Source organism: Topomyia yanbarensis, chromosome 1 (assembly GCF_030247195.1).
Source record: "Topomyia yanbarensis strain Yona2022 chromosome 1, ASM3024719v1, whole genome shotgun sequence".
NCBI lineage: Eukaryota > Metazoa > Arthropoda > Insecta > Diptera > Culicidae > Topomyia > Topomyia yanbarensis.
In genome coordinates, this window is record NC_080670.1 from 193,730,585 (window position 1) to 193,757,332 (window position 26,748).

A 26,748-nucleotide genomic window follows, 5' to 3' on the forward strand; every position below is an offset into this window, starting at 1 on the left:
TTGGAGGAGATAAGTATTGTACTTCTATCAAAAAAGAAATTTGAATTTTCGTCAGAATTTAGTATGAGTAAAAATAAGCTTTAGAATTATTTCATCTCTTTGTTTCGAAATGCACATCGTTTGATAAACAAATCCATCGATCGACATACGGTTTGTAATAATGTAATGTAATATAATAGGAGTCATTTAAAGTGCTGCCTGTAGAAGCGGTTGCCAAAATTCTAGTGTTGAAATCATCATAAAGGGAGTGTTGCCGTTTTGACTGATTTTCACTCTTCGTCTCTTTCACTATTCTCTTTGATTCGATTATTTTCCGGTAGCCTACACGGAAACGAAAAACTACCTAAAATTGAGTTCCTTTGACTCAATCTCGTGGTATCGTGGGGGAATTTAAATTAGGTAAACCGTTTTGAAGGTAGTTTCCATTTAACCACGGCAAAAATTACAACTCGTTGATAGGTTTTTTATACTCAAATTTAAGTTGAATTTACCTAATTTCGAGTATACCCCAAACAACACAAAAGTACCTTCCTCCACGGAAGACCTCGACTGAGTCGAATCTCTCGTTTTGTTTTTGACAACACTGATAAGTGCGAAAGCGACACACAACTCAAAAGTAAGTTAAAAAAACTTATTCTGCAGGTTGTTTTATTTAACGGTGTACATCATGCCTTAACTGCATTGGCAGGGGTGCCAACCTTCCAGATTTATCTGGATTCATCCAGATTTTTAAGTGTCGTCCAGACATACAGATTTATTTTTGTCTGATCCAGAATTCTGAAAATTTGTCCAGATTTATCAAGTCAATTTCGAAAATAAAATGAGCTACAAGAATGCATAGTTGATTTTTGAACTACTTTTTAACCTATGATTTCTAAAACAAAACTTTTTAGAAATACTGGAAACACACCAATGTTTTTTTTCGTTAAATGTGAATAAATTTTGTTGAGTTTTATATCAGCTTCGAGTTCAGTAATGCAAGATACTGAAAGCTCAGAGACTCAAATTTAATTCATATGCTTTATGCTGTAAATTAAACATTTAAATTGGTCAGATTGGCGGCGCAACTAATTAATTTTTAGAAAGCTGAGATATATTGTTAACGTTTTATTAGAGCGACCGAAAATAAAAGTCGCAAGGACAAAACATGCTTCGTAAAACCCGTTTTCAAATATATTAGAATATAAAGACCGGATATAAACTTCAAGCATAAAAATCGGACTGGGACTTTCCTCTGCAAGAGTCGGATAAAAAAACCTTCAGTATAAAAACCGGAAGAAAATATGTCCGATTCTTACAAAGAAGTTTTTGTTAGCCAACTTTTAATCTTGAAAATCACGAGCATCTGTAGCTCCTGCGAACGATTTATTTATTTTAACCGGTTTTTATACTGGAGGCTCATTCTTACCGAGTTTTGCTGGTGAACATTTTTTAAGCGATTCTTATGCTGAAGAATCTTCGTCCGATTTTTACGCTTGAAGTTTATTTCCGATTTTTATATTCTAATAAATTTGGAACGGAACGTTTTACGAAGCATATTCTATCCTTGCGACTTTTATTTTCGGTCGATCATTAGTAATTTGCCAACAATACAGCTCATAGATGTAAAATGAAGCTTACTCAAAAAAAATTTTTTTGGCCATCCAGACAAATCCAGACTTTTTCCAAAATTTTTCCAGACTTCTTGCAAAAATACTTGGCATCCCTGTGCATTGGTGTGGCATCATGACAACAGTTTGTTGAAGTTGAGGTAAACCAAAGAGAATAGGGAAAGAGACGAAGAGTGAAAATCAGTCAAAACGGCAACACTCTTTATGATGATTTCAACACTAGAATTTTGGCAACCGCTTCCACAGGCAGCACTTTCAATGACTCCTATTATATTTTGAAAACAAACCGTATGTCGATCGTTGGATTTGTTTATCAAACAATGTGCATTTCGAAACAAAGAGATGAAATAATTCTAAAGCTTGTTTTTACTCATGCATATACTCTAGAATACACCTTACAATCACGACTGAACTAAATTCTGACGAAAATTCAAATTTCTTTTTTGATAGATGAACAATACTTATCTCCTCCAACTCAGGCATGAGTAATGTTTATTTACATTGCACGATTGGTCTGCTCAATAAGGTATTTTTGGCTTCACACTATTCGTCTCTTTCCCTATTCTCTTTGAGGTAAACAATGCCCTGCAAGATAAGTTCGTTCTACCGGCAGACCGATGAGTAATGCCGGCTGTAAGTATAAACAAACTCCAGGCATTGCGTGTGTAATTTATAAACGTAGCCGGTTAGCAAAACAGATACTCAATTGATTTATGCTGATTTCGATTTTAGATCCTTGTAGCTCTAGCTTCGCTCGAAACTGTCATTTCTATATGGAATTTGTAAACATTAGAACGAGCTTAGTGTGAATCGAATCCTAGACCGAAATCAGCATTAGTCACTTTGTCGCTTCAGTTAGTCTACGTCGTCCTGTGGTAAGAGAAGAAATTGTTTATAGTTTTCTGCGCTGCGTTCATTTTTATGGGTTGGTCATCAGTTTCCCCTAATAAATGTAATTAAAAGTATTTGACGGATTAATTCGCTTGGAGAGATTTGAGAAAAAATTGTTAATATTTTTACATTTCTGTAGAGTGACATCATCATCAATTAAAGTTTCATCATTGGCTGACCCTGCATCTCACAACGACAACGAGAATTTAAGTGATTTGCTTGTTTAAATTTCTCCGAATTCGTTCATTTCTGGTAGAGATACATTTCCACTCATTGACTAGAAACCTGTACCAGTCGGCTCCAAGTTTGTCCAAGTTCTTTTTGAGGTGAGTACACATCAAAATCCTTAATCTGTCATTTTTCAAAGGGAATTTCAGTATAGTTTCAGAAATTCGCCGAATACACCACCAGAATGCAGCGTGGAAAGGCCACCGCCGTGAAAATGTGCAGTGCGCAAATAAGGGAACAAATGGGAAAATCGGAACCCGAGCTAGAAAGTATTGGACACAAGCTGCTCAATAACGATCAACTGACGCTTGAAGATGTTTTTAAGCTGGGCCAGCGAATCGCCGAAAGGAATGAGTACGATGCAAACTTTCTCGTTGTTTGTGGTGTCGAAGAATTAACTGGTCGTTTGATGCAGCATAAATCTGGCGACAGAGACAGAAATTCATTGTTTGTCATATGTGCGAAAGCCGAGATGCCAAGACTCGCAGTTTTCTGTGTTGTTTGCTCGGAGGGAAAAACCGTATCTTTGTACAATGACTTCTCGAGTGGTCAAATTCCGGACAGTATTCGACTGATTTTAGAGCACAATTTCGGGGATACCATAGAGTACAAGATTCACCCCAGCACAGAAGAAGTTCAACAGTCTCACGATATGGAAATCCTGTCACTTAAAGCATTGGAAACGATGATGATCAATTTGAAGCCGGACAAAAGAAAAGATTTTATCAAAAACTATGCCAATCGAAAGAGATCCTATTTTGGTTGGCTCAAATCCGTACCAATTGCTCGCATCAAGGATGATCTTTTCGGCTTGATAAAGGAAGGTTACTATAAAAGGTTTGCCAGCGACATCGACGGACTTGCTCAAGACGTAAAGTTTAAAGAAGCTCTCGCAAAGTTTTTCGATAGTTTGCCGCTGCTGGATGATTACACTAATTTCCGAGATTATCAGTCTCTGCTCAAAAAAGTTTCGGAATTGGACGAGAATGATACTGCACTAGATGCCGACTTGCTCAAGCAGGTGGAGGAAGCCCGGAAAAGAGCTTTCGATGGAATTGCAGAGCGAACTCAAAGCAATAAGAATGCGAGCAGTGCTCCAGCGTTAAATATTGAGAAACAGTTTCCGGACCAAATGGCCAAGTTCAACAAACTGTGCAAGCCGTTAGATAATTCCTGTGCGGATGACCAGCTGGATAGTGTTCTCAAGAAGATCAGTGACAAATTGGATCTGGACTATAATAAGCTGAAAATTTTCTCTGCTGCCAAAAGTGCGGAAAAACAGCAAGACCCGGAAGATGCTATTACATTTGAGGATGTTTTCAATGATATTGCGACAGTTGTTAGCAAAACTAGGAAGCAAATCGACGAGAATAGGAAATCTTTGGAAGAATTGCTCTCGGAGATAGACGAAAAAACAGTTAACAAGCGATCTCTGAAGGACGGGTATCGAAAAGTCAAAGAGTTTTCCAAATCATGGGAATCCAAACAGGCTCGGGACGTTCAACAATGGGCCAAATCTGTGAAAGGGACCGATGCTGATTTGTATGAAACATTAGCAGTTATGGACAGAGCAAACGAGTTGGTAACCGGAGGTCATAAACTGCGCGATACGCAGATTCTGTCCGTGTTGGTATTTTTAACACAGAAGCAGAACAAAGGTCAACTTTGTCAGATACAAACCGGAGAAGGTAAAACGACTATCGTTTCCATTCTGGCAGCGATTAAAGCTTTACAGGGCGAAGTTGTGGATGTCGTGACCAGTAATCCTGTGTTGGCATCGGAAGGCGTTAGAGATAGACAACTTTTCTACAAACTGCTGACCTTACGGGCCGCAACGAACAACGCAGATGAAAACTACACACGTGGCAAAAGGACTTGCTATATGGCTGACATCGTTTACGGAAGTATAGGCAGTTTTCAGTTCGACTATTTGAGAGATTCGTTTCTCGGACTCGGAACCCGTGCCAAGAGACCATTCGGAAACATCATTCTGGACGAGGTAGACTCGATGATTATAGATAATGCAAGCCATATCGCCAAACTGTCTGGATCATTGCCCGGAATGGAATATTTGAAATACGTCTATATAAAGATATGGATGGAACTTTATAAGGCTGAAAATAGGATCACCCAAGAGTTCCAGGAGAGTCTGAAGGTAAAAGCGGAAGAGTTGCAGTTGTGCGGTTGTCCTGATGAAAAAGCTCAATCAAGGTATAATGAATTTAAGAACGAACTGGAATGCACAATAATGGCCAGAATCAAGGACTGTATCCGGTGCTCGCAACCTACAAAAATCGACATTATTCCCTCTCACATCCGGGACTATGTAGATTCCTCCCTAGACCAGTGGATCGACAGTGCTATCAGCGCAAAGTACAACTACCGGGAAGACGAACAGTACGTCATTCGTACTGGTAAAACTGGAGAACCCGTCATTCAACCGGTTGACTATGCCAACACGGGAATAACTATGAAGAACACCATCTGGCAGTACGGTCTACATCAGTTCCTGCAGCTTAAACACAACCTGCATCTGACCGCCGAAAGTTTGACCAGTTGTTTCATATCCAATCTCGGTTATATTAAAAAATACGGTACCGACATATTCGGACTGACCGGTACGCTTGGCTCGCAAGCGGAACGGGAACTGTTGATGGCGATCTACGATGTGGGTTGTAGCCAAATTCCTACCTACAAGGAGAAGAAGTTTGTCGAAATCAGTGGCGAGATTTTGGATGATGATGAATTCGGCGAAGAGATTGCGCGGGATGTTTTATGGGAAATGCGAAAAGGTCGATCCTCGCTGGTCATTTGTGAAACCATCCGGGATGCTAAAGAGGTGAGAAAAATGGTCCGGAGAATCAAGCCGGATATCATCGCGAGAACATATTTTGATGAAGAAAACGCGAATGTCACTGAGCAGGAGATCAGTACGGGTGAGGTGGTCTTTGCCACTAACATAGCCGGCAGGGGAACGGATTTCCGAACCTCACCGGACTTGGAAGCTAAGGGTGGACTCCAGGTATACGTTGCTTTCTTGCCGTGCAATAAACGGGTTGAGGACCAAGCGTTCGGCCGGACGGCACGGCAAGGTAACAAGGGTACGGCCAAGTTGATGATCAAACAAAGCGAGGTCGAAAAATTGGGCATCGACTCCGGTAGCTTAGAGGAGATAAAACAACGACGGGATGAGATAGAAGCAACTAGAATCAAATATATTAAAGATTTTAAGGTGAAAGAACTGCACTTCCAGGATACGCTTTTCGAAAAGTTCTCTGCCCTGTATCGGAAGTTGAAGGACAAGTGTCACGACAAGCCAGAGTATCAGTATGTACTGGATGATCTGAAGGAGTTTTGGGCTTTTTGGCTGGAAAAGACGATCCAACGTGTATCGATGTTGGAGGAAAAGAATGCAAATCATGAATTCGAGCAGTTTGAATTAGAAGCACGAGAGACAATCGCGGGAACAATTGCGTTTAATCCGTATTACAGCATTCAACAAGCGGAACATTTTATCGTAAATGATCAACTAGATAAAGCAGAGCAGGCTTTGGATCATGCGTACAACATAAGCAAGAATCCAGAAATTTTATACAGTGTCTATATGAAACGATTTGAAATCGCAATCGAGAGGGGCGAAGCACTGAAGTACAAATTTAGGGACGCAGTAGGCGATCTGTTCTTTTTACCGATAATAAAGTCTGACAGGCAATACCGTGAAAATGCCAAGAGTCATTTAAGGGAAGCACAGAAAGCGTTCAAAAAGGAACTCGATTGTATCGAGCAAATCTTTGGCTCCGAGCATTTTGCGAGCATCATAGAGAGCAATGAACATCAAAAGGAAAATATTTTAATAAAACATTTAGTATCCAAACAGCAAGCCTTGAATCTCAACCAGGGACATGTTGATAGCTTGATCAAACAGATTGACGAACACCAGGACGGTATATGCGTGCAAAGCCGAATTTCGGACTATTTCGCCAATCTTAAGCCGCAAAATGAAGCCGAAATTCAGATTAAGAAAACGGTTTCAAACTCGGAACTGTCCGAGTTGGCAGCAGTGTCGGCCAATACAACATACGCACTTCGAGTGGTGCTCGACGCTAGGCCGGAGATAGTAACGGCAGCGCAAATTCAAATCGGCGGAGGCTTAGCGCTCTTTGCCAGTGGATGCTTGTTTCCACCTGCACTACCGATAACGTCTGCCATCGCTGGAACAATGATTACGGAAGGTCTATGCGACATTGCCATTGAATTGATCGTCACACATGGCGACAAAACATTCAACAAGGAAGCCTACATAAAGGGGAAGGTTGTCAGCTATGGTATAGCCTTACTTACACTCGGCATCAATGCCGCACTGCAGTGTCCCAAGATTTTGGCTAAAGCCAAAAATGCTTGCCGCTGGATTTCGCAGACGTTGCGCAAATGCCCATATCTATGCAGGGCTTGTGAATCTTTAGCTACCAAGTTTGATAAACTTGCGAATTGGTTTGAGAAAATGGAAATCTTGGCAAAGTTTAGCAAAATGACTGATGCTGAAAAGTTAAAATTTCTGAAAGATGCATTAAGTTCCAATAATCTCAAAGAGCTCAAACATTTAGGAGATCATGTTCAACTCTATCAAAGCTTGAGCCAAGCCAAAACGCTAACCGAACTAACAAGATTGGAACAGTGTGTAACAAGCCTGAAGCAGGTGGCCTTTGGTGCGGTAAAGAATGCTTCTACTAGAGTGGTACAGCAGGTGATTATGAATAAGGTTATTAGCTCGATGCTTGTACCGTTTCTGTCGCCCGTGAAACCAACACTCAGAAAGCACGTCGAAAAATCCGTGAAGGAATCGTTAGACACAGAAAAACTAAAGTTCTGCTCGATCGAGGACATTCAAACAGCAATCAACAAGATTCATACAAGCATAGACTTCGGAACTGTAGCGGGAATTTTCAAGGACACTATTCTGTCCATGTCAAAGCACTGTAACGACTGGAGACTTCAGTTGGGCGCGTTGGCTGTCGATCAGTTGTTTACCTGGAAGGACGTATATGACTATGTCAAGAAGCTATGTCTTAAAATTAACGATAAGCTATCATCCAACGGGAAACAAATAAAAACCGAAGATGTCGAAAAGCTGCAGCATCAACTGATAGAACAGTTAACGGAGGAATTGTTCGCTATATTTACCAGTGCCACCGTGAAAACAGGCAACGATGTGATTACGGTTGGCATGTCTGCGTTCGGAAACTACAAGCAGGAGAAAGAAAGGGAAGCGCAGTGTCTGGAGCAAAACAGGAACTTTCGCGAAGGCGGAGCAGCTGGACAAGAGGAAGCTACTGCTTTATCCGATGTTATTAAGCGACCGATCCACATTTACGATGAAAATGGCAATCGTATAGTGATAGGAGAACAATACGAAGTCAACGGTGAACCGATTAAGGTTCGATACTTTCCTCCGGACGAGAAAAATCCCACCGGTCATTATGTTCCTTTCGGAGAGGATAAGGACTGGTCAATTGGCAGTGGTTCCGACAATAACTGTCTCTTCGATGCAGTTGGTAGTCAAGTTTCACAGGATTCGGCCAGTTTGAGACAGTGTACAGTGAGTAGAATTGAGGCTGATCCCGAACATTATATTGCCCGTCAAGTACACGATCTTGGATTGAAAGGAATATTTTTGGTCGGTGGAAGACGACAGGTACCACTTGGGAAGGACCATTACCCATCATTCGAGAATAGAATAAAAGCACCAGAAAAGTTAACAGAGGCGCTGGCGCATCTACGTAATGACTTAAACGAGCAAAAATCCAAAGCAGACGAGTTTGCAAATAAAAAACAATCTGAACAGCTTACGCATATTAAAAAGAACAAATCCATGCCCCAGTTTGGATCTGTTCCGGACAAGGAAGAAATGATGATGGGTGTTATGGAGGTGCACTTCACGGATGGCAGCAAACTTCAAACGATGACCGTGTCAGGGGATTACCCTTTCGCCACTAAACAACCCGTGAAGGTTGATGGGTTAGATATCGTACCGTCTGAAGCTTCTCCGTTTAAGTCGGAATTCAAAAACTTTCGATTCGTAGATCCGGGCAACATTAAGGGCAAGCAAGTGTACGAAGTGTACGACAAACAGCAGCTACCGGTGACGTACGATCGTAATTGTGCAGCTCAAAAGCTGTTTTACGTGCTGGGTGAACATATGAAGAACAACCCGCATCTGGAGGTGAAAGGAGATATCCAGATGGCGGAATCGTGGTACAAACCAGGAACGGCTAAATATTACGCCTCAGCAGTCGTTATAGAAGCATCGTGCAGTAATTGTGAAAATATTTTGCCAACCCTTACCGGGGCAGGCTACGAAAGGTGATGCTGGATGTGATACAAGAAAAAAAAATTAATTTTTTTTCATATGCTACAAGTTACAAAAAATATTGAAGTCATTTTATCTTTGTTGAAGCATAAAAAGTTAACCGTGTCTACCATTAGATTAACCTTTATAACGGATAATATCAATAATTTCGAATATTCGATAAGATTGATTTAATAAAATGTTCGTTTAAAACAAGTTTTCCATATGTTGTTACATTCTAAATGTCAAAAGCTACATTTCTTTTTTTCTAACAATAAGAGATTGATCGAAATACCTGATGAAGGCCCAATGGTAGGCCATGAATAGTTCCTGGTTTGGTTCAATGGCATCAGCACGCACTAACAGGGTGGATTATTTCCGAACTAGACAATCCATGATGACAGATCTAAAAATCTCATCATTCCTTTGGCTAACATCGGACGTCACAGATATGCTTTTTGTTTTTGTTTGCTCGCTGTGAGTTGGTTCGTGATACATTACCCTTTCGGGACGGTTTGAGCGGTGGTGGGTACTGGTGGTACCAAAATATCGTTTCCAACCATAATGTCCCGCGTGTTCGGCAATACGATGACCGTCCGGGTGGTCCATTTCCAGCCAAAAGGGAAACCCTTAAGGGTTTCGGAAATTATGAAAGTCACCACTTCGTGTCGTGCTCTTAGACAGGAAACAGGCAAACGCGATCGTAAATGATCCACGCTTTACCATTGGGTATCGCGTGTACATTCCGGCTAATGTCGTTGAAATAGATGGTGTTGTGACAGAACGGTCGTTGATTGTCGGCGACCTAAAGAATGGTGTGATTATTTTCAAAACCCGAAACGTTTCACAGGTTAAGATACCAGAAGTTAAACAGTTGAACTCAGTGTCAGGAACAGGTGATTCAGAAAGTTTCACCCCTTCGAAATCATTTTGATTTGCATTCGAGGGTGCTGCCCTAGCAAACTATATACTTTGAACAAGCTTTAACTACTGTACGTGATTGTCCAACAAGTAATCTGCGTTCAGATACGTTTAAGCGCACTTTTACGGAACTTCTGAAATCATTCAGCCGGAAATGAACTGGAATTCTGGCTGGTTCCAGTTCGTATTCCGGTTCCAGTGACACAACCGATTCTAACTAACGGTATCGGATTTACTGACGATAATGTACGTAGCTCTGAGGGGGACACCGATTATGTACCAATTCATGGTACGAAAAGTAAGTGCTGACTCCTCTCCGAAATTTCCACGTAAAAACGGGACGGTACAAGCCAAGCCATCTACTTCAAAAAAGCCATCGACTAACAAACTAGCCCCTGGTTACCAAATTCAAGCTATGGACTTTCCGAGCCTCCCAGCTTAAAAGAAAGACAACAGAGCTCAATCACAGTCATCATAGCGACAACGGACAACGAAAATGTTTTTTCTTTTACAGTGTCAATCCCCCTACCTTCACAGGTATTGTACAGGCCTGTCAAATATAGATCAAAGGAACAGACCTATGCATTGCATCAGTTTATATCCCACCTAGAGCTCCGTTAAACTTCCAGCAGCTCAAAGCTATAACTGAGGTTCTCCTTGCGCCCCGCCTGATCTTAGGGGACCCACATGGTCTCGCTTGGGGGTAGTCTTACGAGGATAATCGGGCTCCTCTCATTTCTGATCTTTGTGACGAGTTCAGCATGCCGATCCTGAATACTACGGAAGCCACAAGAGTCCCAGCCTTGGTCCCAGCTCGAGAAAGCAGGTTAGATCTCTCTGTGCTCGAACTCACTGTCGCCCGATTGTACTTGGAAAGTTATTCAAGACCGTCACGGTAGCAACCACATTTCGATCGCTATTTCTATTACCAATAGACCTAGCCCAGAGGAATTTCGGAGCACCGTTAGAAACGCGATCAGAGATGCAAACAGATTGAACGAACAGAAAAACAACACAGTTACTTTTTATTCAGATTCAGAATGATACAGAGTTAGTGTGAGTATTGAATGTAGACAAAAATAGCAAGGGGCGCATCGATGCAGGTATCGTAATACTTATCATGCCCGCTCAAAACTTGCAACCAACTACTTCGATTTTTAATCGAAACTTCAGGAACGCTGGAGCAGGAAGACTTTTGGTGAACATGTCAGCCTGCTGTTCTGCTGATGACACATATTCCAGCTTGATGCTTACATTTCCTACAAGGTCCCGCACGTACAAGTACTTAAGGTCGATATGCTTGAGTCTTATAGTGTCCTTTGGATTTGACACAATCTTCATTGCTGAATGATTATCTCTCGAAATAACACAGGTTTATCCGATTTTCCGATGTGACTGTGAGAATAGGGCCCCAATTCGCTTGTCCTCGACGTCTTCTCCGAGTCGTAGCCTATACCCCATTGACGTGGAGACAAGATGACAGTTTTCCATTCCAAAGCGTCTCAATAGACTCTCCAAATAATTTTTCTGACTTGATCGCACATTCCTCTTCTCAGTGTCGCGATCTATCTCCATACCGAGAAAACGTTTAGTCGGACCCACGACCGACATCTCGAACTCTCCGGATAAGGTCTTTTTGATTTCCAGAACCATGTTCTCCAAAGGACTCACCACTAGAACATCGTTCATATACAGCACCAATATCACTTTCCTGTTCCTGTACCGACAAAAGTGATTGGCACTGCGTTGGCAACCAAGCCTTTCCACGAACGAATGAAACCCATTGTTCCACGCTCTAGACGACTGTTTGAGGCCATACAGCGACTTTTTTAGGCGACATAACAGACCATTCCTACGACCGTAACCCTCTGGTAAATGCATGTAAATTTCCTCTGACAAACTTCCGTTGAGGAACGCCGTCCTAACATCCATCTGATGTATGACCATTCCCTTCTTATTTGCCATTGCCAAAACTGCACGCAATGTATGCAATCGGGATACCGGCGAGTATATTTCCTTGTATTCGAATCCGCGTCTTTGACTAAACCCCCGCCCAACGAGCCGAGCCTTGTACCGCACTGGATGATCGTCTTCAGACCTTTTGATCGTTAAGATCAACTTACAAGTGATCGTTTTCTGACCCTTCGAAAGTTTTATCAAGTTCCACGTATTGTTCTTCGCAGCGAATCGATTTCGTTTTGCATAGCTTACTGCCATTGTGCCCAATCACTTCTCTTTTGCAATAGCGAAGCGCTCGGTTTATCCTCTCACTGGTAGTGTTTTGTCCGGGTGTATAAGGAACCGTCAATTCCACTTGTATTACTTTCTTCTGGCAAGAAAACTTCGAATCCTCTGTTTCGATACTCCCCTCCATTGTCGCTCTTGAGACGAGAAATCTGAGCCCCAAATTATGCAGTTACTACTGCCTCGTTGTACTAGAACCATTCGAGAACTTCACTCTTTGCCTTCATTGGAAAGATCATAGCAAAGTGCGACCAATCGTCGATAAACGGAACGAAATACTGCTCACATTGACGAACGATTGGAGTTACCGGCCCGCATACGTCAGAATGAACGACTTCCAACCTAGGGGCAGATCACTCTAAGAATGTATAACAAATTTGCATCAAATTAGAAAAAATGCATTTAATTTCCATTTTTGCATCAGCTTTGCACTCCCTCGCAGAAAAATTTGTTTAACAAACGTCCTACGCTGATCCACTTTGTTCGACGTTTTGTTAAATGTAGGGCTAGTTTTTCTGTAGGGTTTTGACGTCTTACACGCAACGCAAACAACATTACACGCAACGTAAAAATATTGCACGCAACGCAAAATACATTATGAATTTCTATTTTGATGGAAATAAATGCATTTAATTTCGCTGATTTTTAAAAATGCATCACAAGTGATCTGCCCCTAGCTTCCAACACTAGCGACGAACGACAAACTTTTCGCACGGAAAAGAGCTTTTAGGTTTGTTTCCCTATAACGCAAGGATCATAAACGATTTCACTTCGGTTCAAGTTCTTTTCGAACGACAAGTCATCGACCATTTGCTTACCGATCAGCTGTTCGAGCTGATGCATGTTTAAATGCCAGAATCTACCATAGTTTCATAGTTCCGAGCATAGTTCTAGCCCTTTCGTAATTCATCCGCACGTCAACACCAAAATTCCTGCACTATCACCAATCGCGTAAAAAGTTCAACTCGTATAGCTATCCTTTGCGGACACCGGCCGCAGAAACTAGATCCTTTCTAAATGTTCACCTTGCCATCACCGAAAACGACTTTCATTCCGTTTGTCCCGACATTCAGTCCAGAAAACAGATCGCGACGAAGGTACTCACGATCTACGACAGATATCAATCGTATGCTCCCGGCGACGTGCAACGATCGATTCGCCGTCTTTGGCCACGGCAATCTCGATCTGCTTCTCAAGCTGTCGTAGCTCGTCGAACAGATCTTTATCGTTTACTACATAGTCTGAACAACCGGAATCTATAAACCACTGCATGCGTTGACGATCCGGAATTTTCACTATTTTTTAAAACCAGATACGACACACTGTTGCCGTCTGCCATGCTCGCCTTTGCCTGGTGGTTCTCCTTCGTACCCACTTTCTGCTTATTCTTCGGGCAACCATAGCACTTCCATATTTTCTTCTTTTCCTTTTTCTTATGGCCTGCGAAAGCCGCACCATGCGATCGCGACGATGAAACCGTTTCGGCAGTAGCACCTTTTTGTTTAATGTCTTTGTCTAGGAATACACACAAACTCCAAAGATAACGCATCTTCTGGCATTGTCTATAATGCCATCACTAGCGTCGAGAAAGTTGGCCCAAGTGTGATCAGCAAATGGCATATCACGTCAACATCGTCGATTACTACACCCGTGTTCCGGCGCACTAAACGATCGAATTAAAAGAAATGGTCTTGCAGCGACTCCGACTGAAAACGCAATGAGAGCATTTTCCTTTTCAAGTGAATTCTACTAGCGATACTCTTTTACTCGAATACACGAATTATAGTGTTCCAAATTTGCTTCGGAATATTTTTATCCTGCACTTCCCCCACCCCATTCTCCACACGCTCCAGTAGCTCGGGCTCCTCAAGTAGAACTCTCATGCAGAATTTCCACGCGGTGAAATTCGACCCGTCGAAAAGCGGCAATAGAAAACGTTAATTTTTCTCCTTCTTTGCCATAATTAACTTCACTTTTATCACACCGCGATACTGGGACCAAAGTGGTATGGCCCGAGGAATTTCGGAGAACTGTTAGAAACGCGATAAACGCTTTAAGCGAACAGAAAAACAACGCGATTACTTTTTATGCAGAATCAGAGTTAGTGTGAGAAATCAAAGGTAGACAAAAATAGCAAGGGGCGCATCGATGCAGATGCATGGATTGCAGGGATTGTAGTATTGCTTGTGGCACTAAAAACTGGATTCTAACTGCACTGCGCACTTACCATTCTACCATTAAATTCTTCTCATAGACCAGTTAGTTCGACTGGTCTGTCTATGAAAGTACCATCTCTATCACTTGAAATACATGTTTTTTGACAGCTCGCTGTTTTGAGATCACTCACACTTTAAAAGTGCGGAGTCCAGGTTGGTGGAAAGTGCGCAATACTCAGCAGGTATATTTCGTGTGACCTTACACGTAATATTGACTGGAAGAAATATGCGAAAACGATAGCAAGGACAATTAAGTCTGCTGTAGTGATGTCATCATTGGACGAGTATAATTTTCTTATCAGCCTATTTTACGACAGCGCAGTTAAAGCTCAAACTAAGCATTTCCGTAAAAGCACCTTTCAAGCACGCCCCGAATCGATGGTAGATGGATGTAACACAGAGAACAGACATCCATGATCGAACAAAAATATTTTAAAAACGTGTGTAAACATTTGAATTAATATACGATAAACACTAGCGCCGCCACCCCAACCTATCCCAACTATCCGTCAAATCCATTCCGGAACCGGTTCGAAATCCTGAATGGATTCAGTATGGAATCTTGCTCAAAGAAAGCAACCGATTCCGTCTCTATCGGTTGATGCATTTGAGCTGGAATTCCGAACCGGTTCCGGACTAGTTTCACTGGGTAGAGGAATAATCGCTGTCAATTCTGTCAAACTCAGCCACAAAAAAAATGACGACAGTAGCGCACCTGGTTTGGATATCCCAACTACCTTCGAAACCGTTAGAGATTTTACACAAGTTGAATGCTGAAGATGGACGTCTGTTCTCTGTTGTAAATGTATGTAAATGGAATGTAAAGTTAGTTTCTTGTGGGGCTTATGACATCTTAGACGCAACGCAAAATACATTCAGAATTTCCATTTTCATGGAAAGAAATGCATTTAATTTCGCTGATTTTTTTTAAATGCATCACAAGTGATCTGCTCCTAGCAGAGTTACATTGAATTATTGAATAAAAATTGATCCGATTCAGCCGCATTCATATTTAATATTCAGTGACGCAGCTGAAAACGTCAAACAAACGAACCGCCCATTCATCCATGCAGATTTTCATTCCTTTCAGATTATCACACGAAGCGAACGTGCAGCAAAGAACCTAGCGCATCAAAATAGGCCCTGGCATAATATAAACGATGATAATTGATGTTTTACATGCTTTACCGGCATTTTAAAACATTTGCCTAGACAATTAGTGAAATGAATTTTTTGTACGGTATTCAACTAAATTTAACTAAAAGAGCTTCGATGATTTTCAACTCTGGCCCCTAGTACACTGAACAAAAATTGTTGCGATATAGCATATGATTTGTCATTTGAACGACATAAAAACTCAATGTTGACGATTTCGAATGGCAATCATCTAAAAAATGGTGGATTCAAGATCGAATGACTTCATGTCTGTATTGGAATGAACAGTCTGTGATATTCGAAGGATAGACATAACGCCATATGAATTATTTGCACCCAAAAAAGTAAACGATGGTGCTTATTATTATCATCTCAACTAACAGTAGTTGATCATTCGTGTTTCATCTGTTTCCAGTGTTTGGGCTGGCTCGAAAGACAGTCATTTGAAGCGCTTCATGCGTTTGCGAGATAAGTTTTTTCATTATTTCTGTGCAGTCGCAAAAAGTCAGTTCGCGACATCAAAACGTGAAAATACTGCTGCTTGTCATCTTCAAGACTAACGTACCCTAGAAAAATTGCTTTGGAGCTGATTTCCTGGTATTGGGAGAGAAACTAGCGTCCGGATCAAAGGATTTATTTGCATATTTTCGAGCAATGCCACTGACATGGTGTCTTTCAACATACAGGGAATAGCCGTTATTTAGTGCAAATAACTGGTCAAAGCCATAGTATGCAAGGCAAAGAGGGAGTACTGGAAAGGGAGTGAAGTATACAATAGGTAAAATGTTTCGTAAGTTTGTGCACAGCTAGTTTCACGATCATATTTTTTTAGGATGGATGCCAAATAGCTGTCAATTGATGACTATGTTGATCGAAACTATTATTCTGGTGAAATGGTGGCACTAACGATTCAATATCGTACGGGAATCACAGCCCTAGGAACCACGAGTCCCGAGAGATTGTAGTTACAGGTATTCCTATCCCAAGGTTTGGAAAATTTCCACGTGACCGGCACTAGGTGATGGCCAAATCTACTGGTTTCACATAGCCGTCTTAGTCCCTGAATCAGATTCGAGAGCTAGACGGATCGCATGATATGCAACATGAGGAGCCAATGTTCGATCTGCTTTGGTTCTATCCCGATGACCATGGCGGCTGAACTACATTGCGCCACAATGCTGATTACCTTTGGAAATGTACAATCAATTAAACAATCTGACGCAGGTATTTCAATTTTATTATGGAAGGGTTCAATTTATAGCATTAAGCACTATTTACACTTATCCGATCCGTTTCAGTTCCGTGCTCGGACACCAATATTCTTTCATACAAATCAAAAGCGAGCATTCACACTTGTCCGGCACGGCACCGTCCCGGACAAGTGTGCTCACATTTGAAGCGTGTGAAATAATATTGGCATTCGTGCACGGTACGGAACCGTTGCCAAAGCGGATCGGAAAGGTGTTACTTTGACTTTATCGTTATGTTGTTACAATATTCTCTGCACAAAAGTACACTAAAAAATCCAAACGTTAATTCTATTTGTTTCAAACCGCTTAAAATTCATATGAAGAAGAAATGCTATTGTTATCGCGCGCACACATACCTTCTATGTGTCAATTGTATAAACTATGTATGCACACACATAAGTTATATGTGCATATTGTTATAGAATGGGGTTTTATGTGCCTAATAATTATGAAATGTGAATGTAAGATTAATATTTCTTGTAAATACACACATTAGGTTTATGTGCCAGTAAATAGTGTCGTAAACGTATTCTTCCGCAATAGTGCAAAAATCTATAAACCAATAGGCATAACGTTTACTATTTTGAGTGTACTATGATTGTGGTTAATATACAGGTGGCATTCATGACACACGCCTGTTTACGAATATTTTGACGCATGAGAATTTTTTCAAAAAGACATCTGCAATGAGTTACTCTCTTTGTTTACTTTCTCTTTCGATTTTTACGGTGTCACTATAACGCTTTTCACTTATTTTACAGTACAGATCGAAAGACGGTGTAAGTAGCATATTATGACCAAACTTGAGGGATAAATGTTAAAGTGACCGAATTATTAACAGAAGAGAAAGTAAACAAAGAGAGTAACTCATTGCAGATATGACTTTTTGAAAAAACGCTCAAGAATTGCGTCCCACTATTCACCATCTTGCTGTAATAGTGATTTATTTCCTCTTTTCAGAAAACACCAGCACCGCGCAAACGTAAGAGATTCTGTGATGGACCAACGTTGCCGCAAGAGAACACTGGTAGCAATAGGTTTGTTCCAGTACCAGGAGAAACTGGAAGTACTCCGGAGAAAATCGTTCCTGTATTATCTTCTTTTCTTTTCCTTCTTCTGGTAGCAAATCGGAGTGAAAAGGAGCAAGAATTTTTTGTTCCGGAGCAACAGGGAGTGAGTTCCGTGTACTGGAACAAACCTAATCATTGTTAGCAGAAAGGAAACCACTCTTTTGCGCTCAAGCAAGAAACCAAGTCACCCAGCAATTTTTAAGTTTACCGTAAAACTTGAAGGCACTGAGCTAGATCAGCAACCTCCCGGCGCGATTGTTAAAAGTTGATCAACGATCCAGTAGAATTACGCACTAGACAAGAGAATATGTCCGGAATTACAAATTCTGACTCATCAGAAAAATATCTTTAAACAAGCACTAGCTCGGAAACGGTATCAATCCAAACTATGAAAAGTTTCGACTGACTCCGACGCAAATTCCGGAAACTTTGCTTCGTTGATTGCGCGAATATTATATTCTGGTACTGCTAGGTAAATTTCACATTGAAGAATAATTCCGTTGCTAGCTGCCATGATTCAGCATCGAGAGATAGAACCTATAGTCGAGATCGAACCAAGAGAGCAAGGCAAACCGTTGTCACTAAACGCCCTAGCACTAAACTAAAACAAGTTATATTACACATAAGACATAACTTTCTCCGCTAAAGGAAGGCAACAAATTTTTACCGTTAAATTTGAATACTGCGTAATTGTCTCCCTTCGTTTACTTTCGTAGTCACCGACGTTACGTAACATGTTTTAACTGAAGAATTTTTTTCGAAGACTCACGTACCGGGGGAGTAGCGATAAAAAAAGTTGTGGTTCAGCCGGAAATGAACTGGATTTCTGGCTGGTCCCAGTTCGTATTCTGGCTCCAGTAACACAACCGATTCTAATTAGCCACTGAAGTCGGAATACGAACTGGAACCAGCCAGAATTCCGGTTCATTTCCGGCTGAGCTTAACTGGGTGCTAAAGCTGCAAGATTGTCATGGTGACATTGGTAACGAAACTATATTAAGCAAAGTGTCAAAAGTTTGAATTCAATGTGAGGTTATTTTTTATACTACGGTAGCATGTTACAAGCATTTGGATTGTGTTTTGATGTTTTTAGAATATATTATTTTGATCAGTAGTTTTTAAAAAACCAATAACAATAAATTACGTTTGCAAAATGCAATAAACTGTTTCAATAATAATTATATATGTACAACCAATTCCTTGATTTGAACTGATCTTCTGCTTAAAACCAAATATATATCGTCTTGTTCTTTGAGCAACTTTCATTCAACTTTTCAATGACATTTATGCTAAGAAATAATGGAAGTATTTCGATTTTCTGATTTGGTATATATGCTGAATATGGAGATGTCTTATCAAATTCGACGTTTTAGTTATTGTAAAGTTAATGTTAACATTTCAATCTTGATCGGTTGTTGCTTTGCAATGCGAAACTTTTGCTTCTATTTTCTGAATGTCTATCATTTGATACTTGCATACAAGGGTGGAAAGTAACTTGCAACAAAAATCAAAAGGCTGTCATCCAAAACACAACTGACAAATGTTAAAGGGCCGGGTCATATTGAATATCATTCGGAATAACGCTTCAGTTTTGGTACAGTGTACGTATACGTTCAAAATTTCGTACATTGCATTTGACATTGAAATCGAACCTATTTGGAGCATTGAACGCACCCATATTTGCACCTCCATGACAGCTGTAGAGTTGCAACCCTGCCGAACCGGATACTGTTGTGAACTGTCAACGCCGTTTTGTCAATCACTGTCAGCTTCTCTCTTTCCGGTGTCGATCGTCCACTAGCCAGCACACAGCTTTGTGAGCGCTGGTAAATTTAATTCGATGTAAGTTGGTGAACAGTGAAGCCATTCGTGAAAAGAATGTGCCCTTTTCGAAGCTCGAATGATGGCGAAAGCCATCGACAATTGTTATTTGCCGTAGTTTAGTGGTAATTGAATTTCGGAGGAAAAAATATTTCGATTCAACACTCAACTCGACGGCTCACATTTTCAAACGTGGATGAGTGTTGTGCATAAAAATGCTTTAAAGAAAATCATTTGTGTCTCGGAAATGGAAGAGCAGTCGGATTAATAGTAGTAAATTTCTTATTTACTTTCGTTACAGTTCAAAATGGGAAGACGTCCCGCAAGATGGTAAGTGGAGTTGTATATATACCTATATATTTTTTTGTTTCCATTCTATGGCCTTGCGGTTGAATGGCGTGCCTTTCGAATTTAATTAAAATGCAAGTCACCTTTTAATCAATACGGTGACTTGTTAGTTATAAAAAAGGTAGATCAAATTGACAAACAATAGGGTGAGAAAGATTCCTTTAACTCGATGGAATCGATTCTCAATGTTGGTTGTCACAATGTCTCGAACATGAAAAACTCGTTCAACCAATAATTTGTAATAACAATCTTAATAGAATCCTAAACTCCTTTCAGTTATCGCTACTGTAAGAACAAACCGTACCCGAAGTCGCGGTTCTGTCGGGGTGTTCCCGACCCAAAGATCCGCATCTTCGATCTTGGTCGCAAGAAGGCTATGGTGGAGGACTTCCCGCTCTGTGTCCACCTGGTGTCCGACGAGTACGAGCAGCTGAGCTCGGAAGCGCTGGAAGCAGGTCGTATCTGCTGCAACAAGTACCTGGTCAAGTTCTGCGGCAAGGACCAGTTCCACATCCGTATGCGGCTGCATCCGTTCCACGTGATTCGGATCAATAAGATGTTGTCGTGTGCCGGAGCCGATAGGCTTCAGACGGGAATGCGTGGTGCCTTCGGTAAGCCGCAGGGAACCGTAGCCCGGGTGCGCATCGGGCAGCCAATCATGTCGGTTCGTTCCAGCGACCGCTTCAAGGCTCAGGTCGTAGAGGCGCTGCGTCGTGCCAAGTTCAAGTTCCCCGGTCGTCAAAAGGTATGTTTTTTTCGCGTGGAAAAGTTGATTTATTTTTTCTTTTACATGATGATAACGCTTCCAGAGCACCGGGCTCTGATTTCCGCTGCATGCGGACAATGATTACTCTACCCTTAATCACGTTGACTTTTGTCTGATTTGTTCCAGACATTTAATAAGTTTCATACTTGCATTGAAACGCATCTAATTCCGTTTCTTTTTCTTCGTCAGATCTTCATCTCCAAAAAGTGGGGATTCACCAAGTACGACCGGGACGAATATCAGAAGCACTTGGAAGAAGGCCGTCTGGTGAACGACGGTTGTGGTGTCCAGTTCCGCAACGATCATGGCACGTTGGCCAAGTGGGAACATCATCAGTTGTCGCGCCTGAGCTAAACGTGGCGAGAAAACGATTGTCTTTTCTCTTTATGGTGTAAATTAACATAAGCCCATTGAAATAGATTACTTGTTTTAATGGCAAACTGGTTTTTTTTATATTACTTTCGATGACAATTTTTCAATTTCTAACAGCTGTTATTTGAAACTTATGTTCATTCCCACTAACGCCAGTAAAATCAAACAGGGGCCCGATGCGATCAAACCACAGTTCGAAACATTCCATCGTAATGATGAATAAAGTACGATTCACACAATACGTCACCGGTACGGAAAAAATAGTTATATGCAGTTAAAAGGAGGCATTCACACAACATTAACGGCACGGAACGTTTTCATGTTGACGTACGGAACGTGTGAACGGGAGCACGAAAATCGATTTACTTGTCCTAACGGAACGTTGATGTTCTTGTCCGTTGACGGAAGCTGATGTATCATCTAAATCGGGCTTAAGGTTGATTATCAGCTGCTCAGAAACGTGTCATGGAATACTTTTTTTTATTTATTTATGTGACTTTAAATTTGTTCATTCGTCACATTCATGGAATACCCTCATCCGTCCCTCCTTATATATATTGTTCCTTGCAAGATAATCGCTCGATATGCGATTATATAAAAGCTCAATTGAGATAGGCGCGTGACAGCCGCCTATATAAATGTATAGGCAGCTTTTTCCTTGAAGCTTTCGAAAAGCACACAGCTGGCAGAAAAATAAAGCTCCACTGAAATCTGCTTGCGGAGCAACTGCGGCTATATTTGATGCGCCTTTCAGACGCCCGCAATGTGAGATTTTATTATAAGCGCGACAATAAGAAATGCATGACACAGTTTTATTCAGCTGCCTTGATATTGAGCCCTTCTGGACGTTTGGAAGCAACCAAACAACTTTCGGGCTTGAAAAGAGAGCGGTAGTAAAAATGCGGGGACAATTCAAACGTCAGAAATCTACCTATAATTTAAATTTTGGTAGCAAACCGTTCAAAAAAAATCTGGCATCTCTGGCCACAGCTGTCACTCGAAGCAACGATATGAGTGTGTGAGTGACGCTTAAGCATTTCGTTTTCATTTTCTTCATTATTCTTCTTCTGTGTGTATACTTTTTTCGCAGCTGATACAGTGCGTATTTGCATTCAAAACAAAGAGTTCGATCGAAAACAAATTTCATTAAAATTTATTTAGTTTCTCGAACAAAAGCTAAATCCACCTCGAAACGATGGGCAAAATCTTCCTGGACCATATCGGGGGCCAGAAGCTGTACTCGTGCGCTGCCTGTGAAACGAATCTGACCAACAAACGGGAACTTATCAGCACCCGCTTCACGGGAGCCACAGGCAGGGCCTACCTGTTCAAACGAGTGGTCAATTTGACCTATTCACAGGTGCAGGATCGGGTTATGCTCACCGGAAGGCACATGGTGCGGGATGTGATGTGTAAAAATTGCAAGGCCAAGCTAGGCTGGATGTATGAATTCGCCACCGAGGAGTCACAAAAGTGAGTATGATGCTAATTAGGTTGCTCAGAAGGCCCACTTGAATTCATTGCTACCTTTTTCATACTTCTCAGGTACAAGGAAGGTCGTGTTATTCTAGAACACGCCCTAATTACCGAATCGGAGGGATTTCCGGAACCGTGACCCTTTCTCTTCGATCCAATTGAACTCTAAGGGACAAGCTCATCCAGCATGTGAGTTTCTGCCAATCCCGAACCGCTTCATGAAGACTCATAAAATTAACTAGCCAAAAAAACTAGTTTTCGAATCATGATTATTAAAAACATGTAACCATTTCACTTTTGATGTACTATCCTTATAATGTATTTGGATCAAACTATATTAAACAATAAATTCAACATCGATGTCCGTTCATTCTGAGAAAAAAAAAATCCTACTTTGCGCCCAGCTTCTGGGCCGCTGCCAAAGCATTCTCATTGGCCAGCATCTGAAACTCCTGGAAGCGCTGAGATATCCGCTGGTTCATTTTCAGGAACTTTTCCATACAATTGAGGGAACACTTTTCCTCCTTATCGGAAACCGTTCGGCCGGTGAATTCTCCGATACAATCCACGAAGCAAAGTTCCGATAGTTTGTTGTACGAGAGCAGGAAGTCGGAGAACTAGAAATAAGGTGACGTTGATTTAAGGGTGTTACTGGAAAGAATTGAATTTTTTACCGATTTGATTTGATCCTTGTCCAACTGGTCGATGCTGACTTGAGTGGTCATGGTTGGAAGTGATCTAATAGGCTAGCTGGAATTGAATTTAGCGCAGTGTTATCCTCTACAAGACGTTCCAGAATTGATTATCTTTTAAAAATCTTGTAGGAGCAATGTTTGACAGCATGGTGTTATTACGTCACACAGTAATATTACACAGTAAAAAATATGATAGCTCTAGCCAAGGCTCAAACCGCTGCTCGGCGGGATTCGAGCGCTTAAAGATCTTGAACGCACTCCTTCTGGAGCCGACGTATGCGCGTTTCCAATGCAAATAATAAGCTCACTGCACACTTCGAAATTTTATAAACTTCACGCACCCTTACGAAAAATGTCACGTCGAAAAACGATACAAATTCATTGACATAAGAAACGTCAAACGAGAAGTCGAAACGGCAGAAAACAGGTATATATCAAGTGCACAGAATAATGTTTCGCTGATTTTCATGTGCTGCACAGATTGTTAAAACTGCATGCGATTTCCAGTTTTCTCTTATAAATGCACAGATTTCCACATAGTGATGTCTAATTTTTGCAAATAATCGATTATCCGTTAATCGAGTAATTTTATAGAGCTTCATTGATTGGATTAATCGACCGAGATAATTGATACGGAACAATAATCGATTAGGTAGTAAATCTTAGTTTCTCAACCAAAAAAAGGTCGCTGAGTCTATTTTAATATTTTGAGGCGCATGTAATTTTTTGTTTTGCGATTTTCATATTCAGCGAATCGATGTACTCGATTATGTATATACCGAAAGCTTATAATCCATTGATTTTTCGATTATTTTAGATTAATCGATTTTTGCGTTAATCGAGTAAAAATACATCATAATTTCCAGTTAACTGTTATGGCTATCATACACAGACTAGCACAGATTATTTTCTCAGTTTTTGACCTCGTACCGAAACTAAAAAAAGTTTTGTTTTGAGACAAACATAGGGTTGCCACCTCTGGAGAATCTTTGACCCGGAGATTTTCACTGATCTGGGGTGTGGTGGATTTTGAGTGGAACGAGACAGAAATTGGAATCAAAGCGATTGCTAGGCATTTTAGAGCACTTTAATCGCTTTTTATTACTACGTTAAAGTAAAACTGTAAATTTTTGACGTTTGAGAACGGTTTTATCGGTTTAATGTGGTCTAGTATTTTACTTCCCCGACTAAGTGCCAAGAATACAAAAGCACCAGCTACTCTCACTGTGGAGGTCGAACGAGCATTGCTCTTCTCCACAACTAACAGGAGAAGGAAAGCAAAGGAGGCAGAGCTGCGATATCACACTATGTGGTGTCGGTTATTCGTCACCAACAAATTTTAATTTCGCAACAAAGGGGCAAAACTCACCTCCCTAGCGCAGTTAAGAATCGCTGCTGGAGTAGCAACAACACTGCAAGAGCTCGTTTGATGTTGACCTAGTCAGTTGGATTAGAAAAAATCTGCCAGACCTTAGTGCAGCTGGTGATAAGCACCACTAAGAGTGAAATGATTTGGTAAAATTGGAATAAAATAACTTTTTTACACCATCTTGAGCGACTTCAATTGTAGCATATATCGAAATATTACTTTCCTTAACCCTCCGGAAGTCGCGCATATGGCTTACCGAACGAGCAGCCGCTGATCCCCTAAGACGATTTCGTTATATTTTCAGAGCAGCGCGCATTCAGTGCACTAGCGCGGCTTCCGGTAGGTTAATTTGAAGTAAATTTTGTTTTTCATTTTCATTGCTTTGTGAAAGAAATTAGCAATATTTGGTGAACTCTTCGCCATTTTGAAACGAAGGGTTAGTCGGGAAAAATAAATCTGAACCAGAGTAATAGTTAATTTAGACTTTTTAAATATTTTGTAAAGAATCAATTAATTCCAAAAAATAATTGAACCTATGCTGCCCATAAACGCATAAGAGTCCCATGTGGATTTTTGTCGAAAATGAGTTATCCGTTGGATTGTATTCTGTATCACCACTGAATCACACTGCACAAATAAGATTACCGGGTTTGTTCAGAAAATATCAAAAAAAAAAACCAAAACATGGTTGTCCCATCCATTTGGCTCAATGGATGGGATAATCTTGAACAGCGTTTTTCTCGGCTTGCTGTTTTTCAACATGGGACTCTTATGCTGTTATGGGCAGTATGCTTCTTCCCACCAAACCCGGAGAAATTGATGTAAAACCCGGAGATCGCTCCCGAAAACCGGAGTCTCCGGGTCAAACCCGGAGGGGTGGCAACCCTAGACAAACATTAAATATTACGCTTTCTTTAACACAGATTTTCAGGACCTGAATGAAGGCTAGATACCCTTAGTCCTGTAACAATCAAGCACTTGACAAAGCACTCTGAAGAGGCGCTTTTTCCTTATACAATTCTTTCACGTGTCGTTCGACTGATCGTCACGTCGTTGCTGCGTTCTGTTTCCGAGGGACAAGTTGGCCAATCATACGAAAAATGACATATCGCCGGTGCAGAGTGGTTGGGTCCAGCAGCTCGTTGGAGCGGGATCGTTCATCACCAACGTGCATGCATTTATATCTGTGAATGAGCCAGAAGGCAGCTAAGTCTGGAGAGACGAGAAGTAGAATTATGGGGCTACATTGTTTTTTTCTGTATTCAAATGATTTATTCTTATATTTCTTTTAAAATGAGTGAACTGGAGGAATTATACATATGTATTTTAATGAATACTTAGTATCTATAATCCGCCTCTACCTCTGCCGCCAGAAGGACCCTGACCTTGCCAATTCCCCTTTCCTGGTGGACGATTTCCTACATTACCACCAGGTCCTCCTCCTCCACCGCCGCCGCCACCACCACGACCACGACCTCTCGCTGCTTGAGCTCGCAAAATTCCCGATTTTCCTCGTCCCGCCGTACCTGATTTTGTACCTTGCTTTTTAAACATTGGAGCATTTTTAAGCATATCAGGCAGAATCAGAAATCGAATTTTTGATCCACGAATGTATACGTTTTCCAGATTCGCCGTTCGTCCATCGCGATAGGTTACGGTTAGCTGCGTAATTTGGCAGTTCATGTTGTCTTCCGCCTCGATGAGCTTGCCGCGGTACACTTCACCGGTAATTGTTTCACATGTAACAATGTGACCTTCCGCTTCATGAAGAACTTTAATAGGAACTCCGATAGACATTATGAAGATATCTATTTAATTATTTTGGAATTAATCAAAACACCTCCGAAATTCACTAAAATTATTTAATAACAACTTCTTACCGATGACTTGCGACGCGGCTTTTTTCCAAGCGGATTAATGTGCTGTTCTATCCTGTTTTTACTCGTCGTTGGACGTTTCTTCTGTCAACG

The 26,748-nt window shown here is 41.1% G+C and overlaps 5 protein-coding genes and 1 long non-coding RNA gene across 14 annotated transcripts; 4 read left to right on the forward strand and 2 right to left on the reverse strand.

Moving 5' to 3' along the window:
• Nucleotides 1-1,726: 1,726 nt before the first annotated feature.
• On the forward strand, nt 1,727-9,223 carry LOC131685754 (uncharacterized). 8 transcript variants are annotated; one of them, XM_058969719.1, is made up of 4 exons: nt 1,727-1,750; nt 2,184-2,243; nt 2,641-2,827; nt 2,879-9,223. In XM_058969719.1, exon 4 carries the CDS (start codon nt 2,914-2,916, stop codon nt 9,091-9,093), a length of 6,180 nt encoding a protein of 2,059 aa, XP_058825702.1. In that variant the 5' UTR covers nt 1,727-1,750; nt 2,184-2,243; nt 2,641-2,827; nt 2,879-2,913; the 3' UTR covers nt 9,094-9,223. The 8 variants fall into 8 exon arrangements, with proteins under 8 accessions (XP_058825702.1, XP_058825709.1, XP_058825669.1 ...); XM_058969726.1 differs by lacking the exon at nt 1,727-1,750 and adding an exon at nt 2,343-2,572 and having other exon boundaries at nt 2,189-2,243; XM_058969686.1 differs by lacking the exon at nt 1,727-1,750 and adding an exon at nt 2,343-2,562 and having other exon boundaries at nt 2,189-2,243.
• A 6,539-nt stretch (nt 9,224-15,762) lies between these two features.
• On the forward strand, nt 15,763-19,039 carry LOC131685799 (uncharacterized). Its single transcript, XR_009304871.1, has 3 exons — nt 15,763-16,389; nt 16,444-16,835; nt 17,822-19,039. It is a non-coding gene; the product is annotated as an uncharacterized LOC131685799 (long non-coding RNA).
• Nucleotides 19,040-19,650: 611 nt separating this feature from the next.
• On the forward strand, nt 19,651-21,306 carry LOC131685805 (large ribosomal subunit protein uL16). Its single transcript, XM_058969761.1, has 4 exons — nt 19,651-19,773; nt 20,054-20,082; nt 20,377-20,845; nt 21,056-21,306. Exons 2-4 carry the CDS (start codon nt 20,060-20,062, stop codon nt 21,218-21,220), a joined length of 657 nt encoding a protein of 218 aa, XP_058825744.1. The 5' UTR covers nt 19,651-19,773; nt 20,054-20,059; the 3' UTR covers nt 21,221-21,306.
• A 933-nt stretch (nt 21,307-22,239) lies between these two features.
• LOC131685814 (protein yippee) lies at nt 22,240-23,068 on the forward strand. Of its 2 annotated transcripts, XM_058969781.1 has the most exons (3): nt 22,240-22,336; nt 22,400-22,711; nt 22,784-23,068. In XM_058969781.1, the coding sequence occupies exons 2-3, from the start codon at nt 22,434-22,436 to the stop codon at nt 22,851-22,853; spliced, it is 348 nt and encodes a 115-aa protein (XP_058825764.1). In that variant the 5' UTR covers nt 22,240-22,336; nt 22,400-22,433; the 3' UTR covers nt 22,854-23,068. The 2 variants fall into 2 exon arrangements, with proteins under 2 accessions (XP_058825764.1, XP_058825757.1); XM_058969774.1 differs by having other exon boundaries at nt 22,295-22,711.
• On the reverse strand, nt 23,006-23,555 carry LOC131685825 (mitochondrial import inner membrane translocase subunit Tim9). Its single transcript, XM_058969795.1, has 2 exons — nt 23,389-23,555; nt 23,006-23,331 (listed from the first exon to the last, which is right to left on the reverse strand). The coding sequence occupies exons 1-2, from the start codon at nt 23,437-23,439 to the stop codon at nt 23,104-23,106; spliced, it is 279 nt and encodes a 92-aa protein (XP_058825778.1). The 5' UTR covers nt 23,440-23,555; the 3' UTR covers nt 23,006-23,103.
• A 2,484-nt stretch (nt 23,556-26,039) lies between these two features.
• Nucleotides 26,040-26,748, reverse strand: LOC131676461 (small nuclear ribonucleoprotein Sm D3). Its single transcript, XM_058955527.1, has 2 exons — nt 26,659-26,748; nt 26,040-26,586 (listed from the first exon to the last, which is right to left on the reverse strand). The coding sequence occupies exon 2, from the start codon at nt 26,573-26,575 to the stop codon at nt 26,123-26,125; it is 453 nt and encodes a 150-aa protein (XP_058811510.1). The 5' UTR covers nt 26,576-26,586; nt 26,659-26,748; the 3' UTR covers nt 26,040-26,122.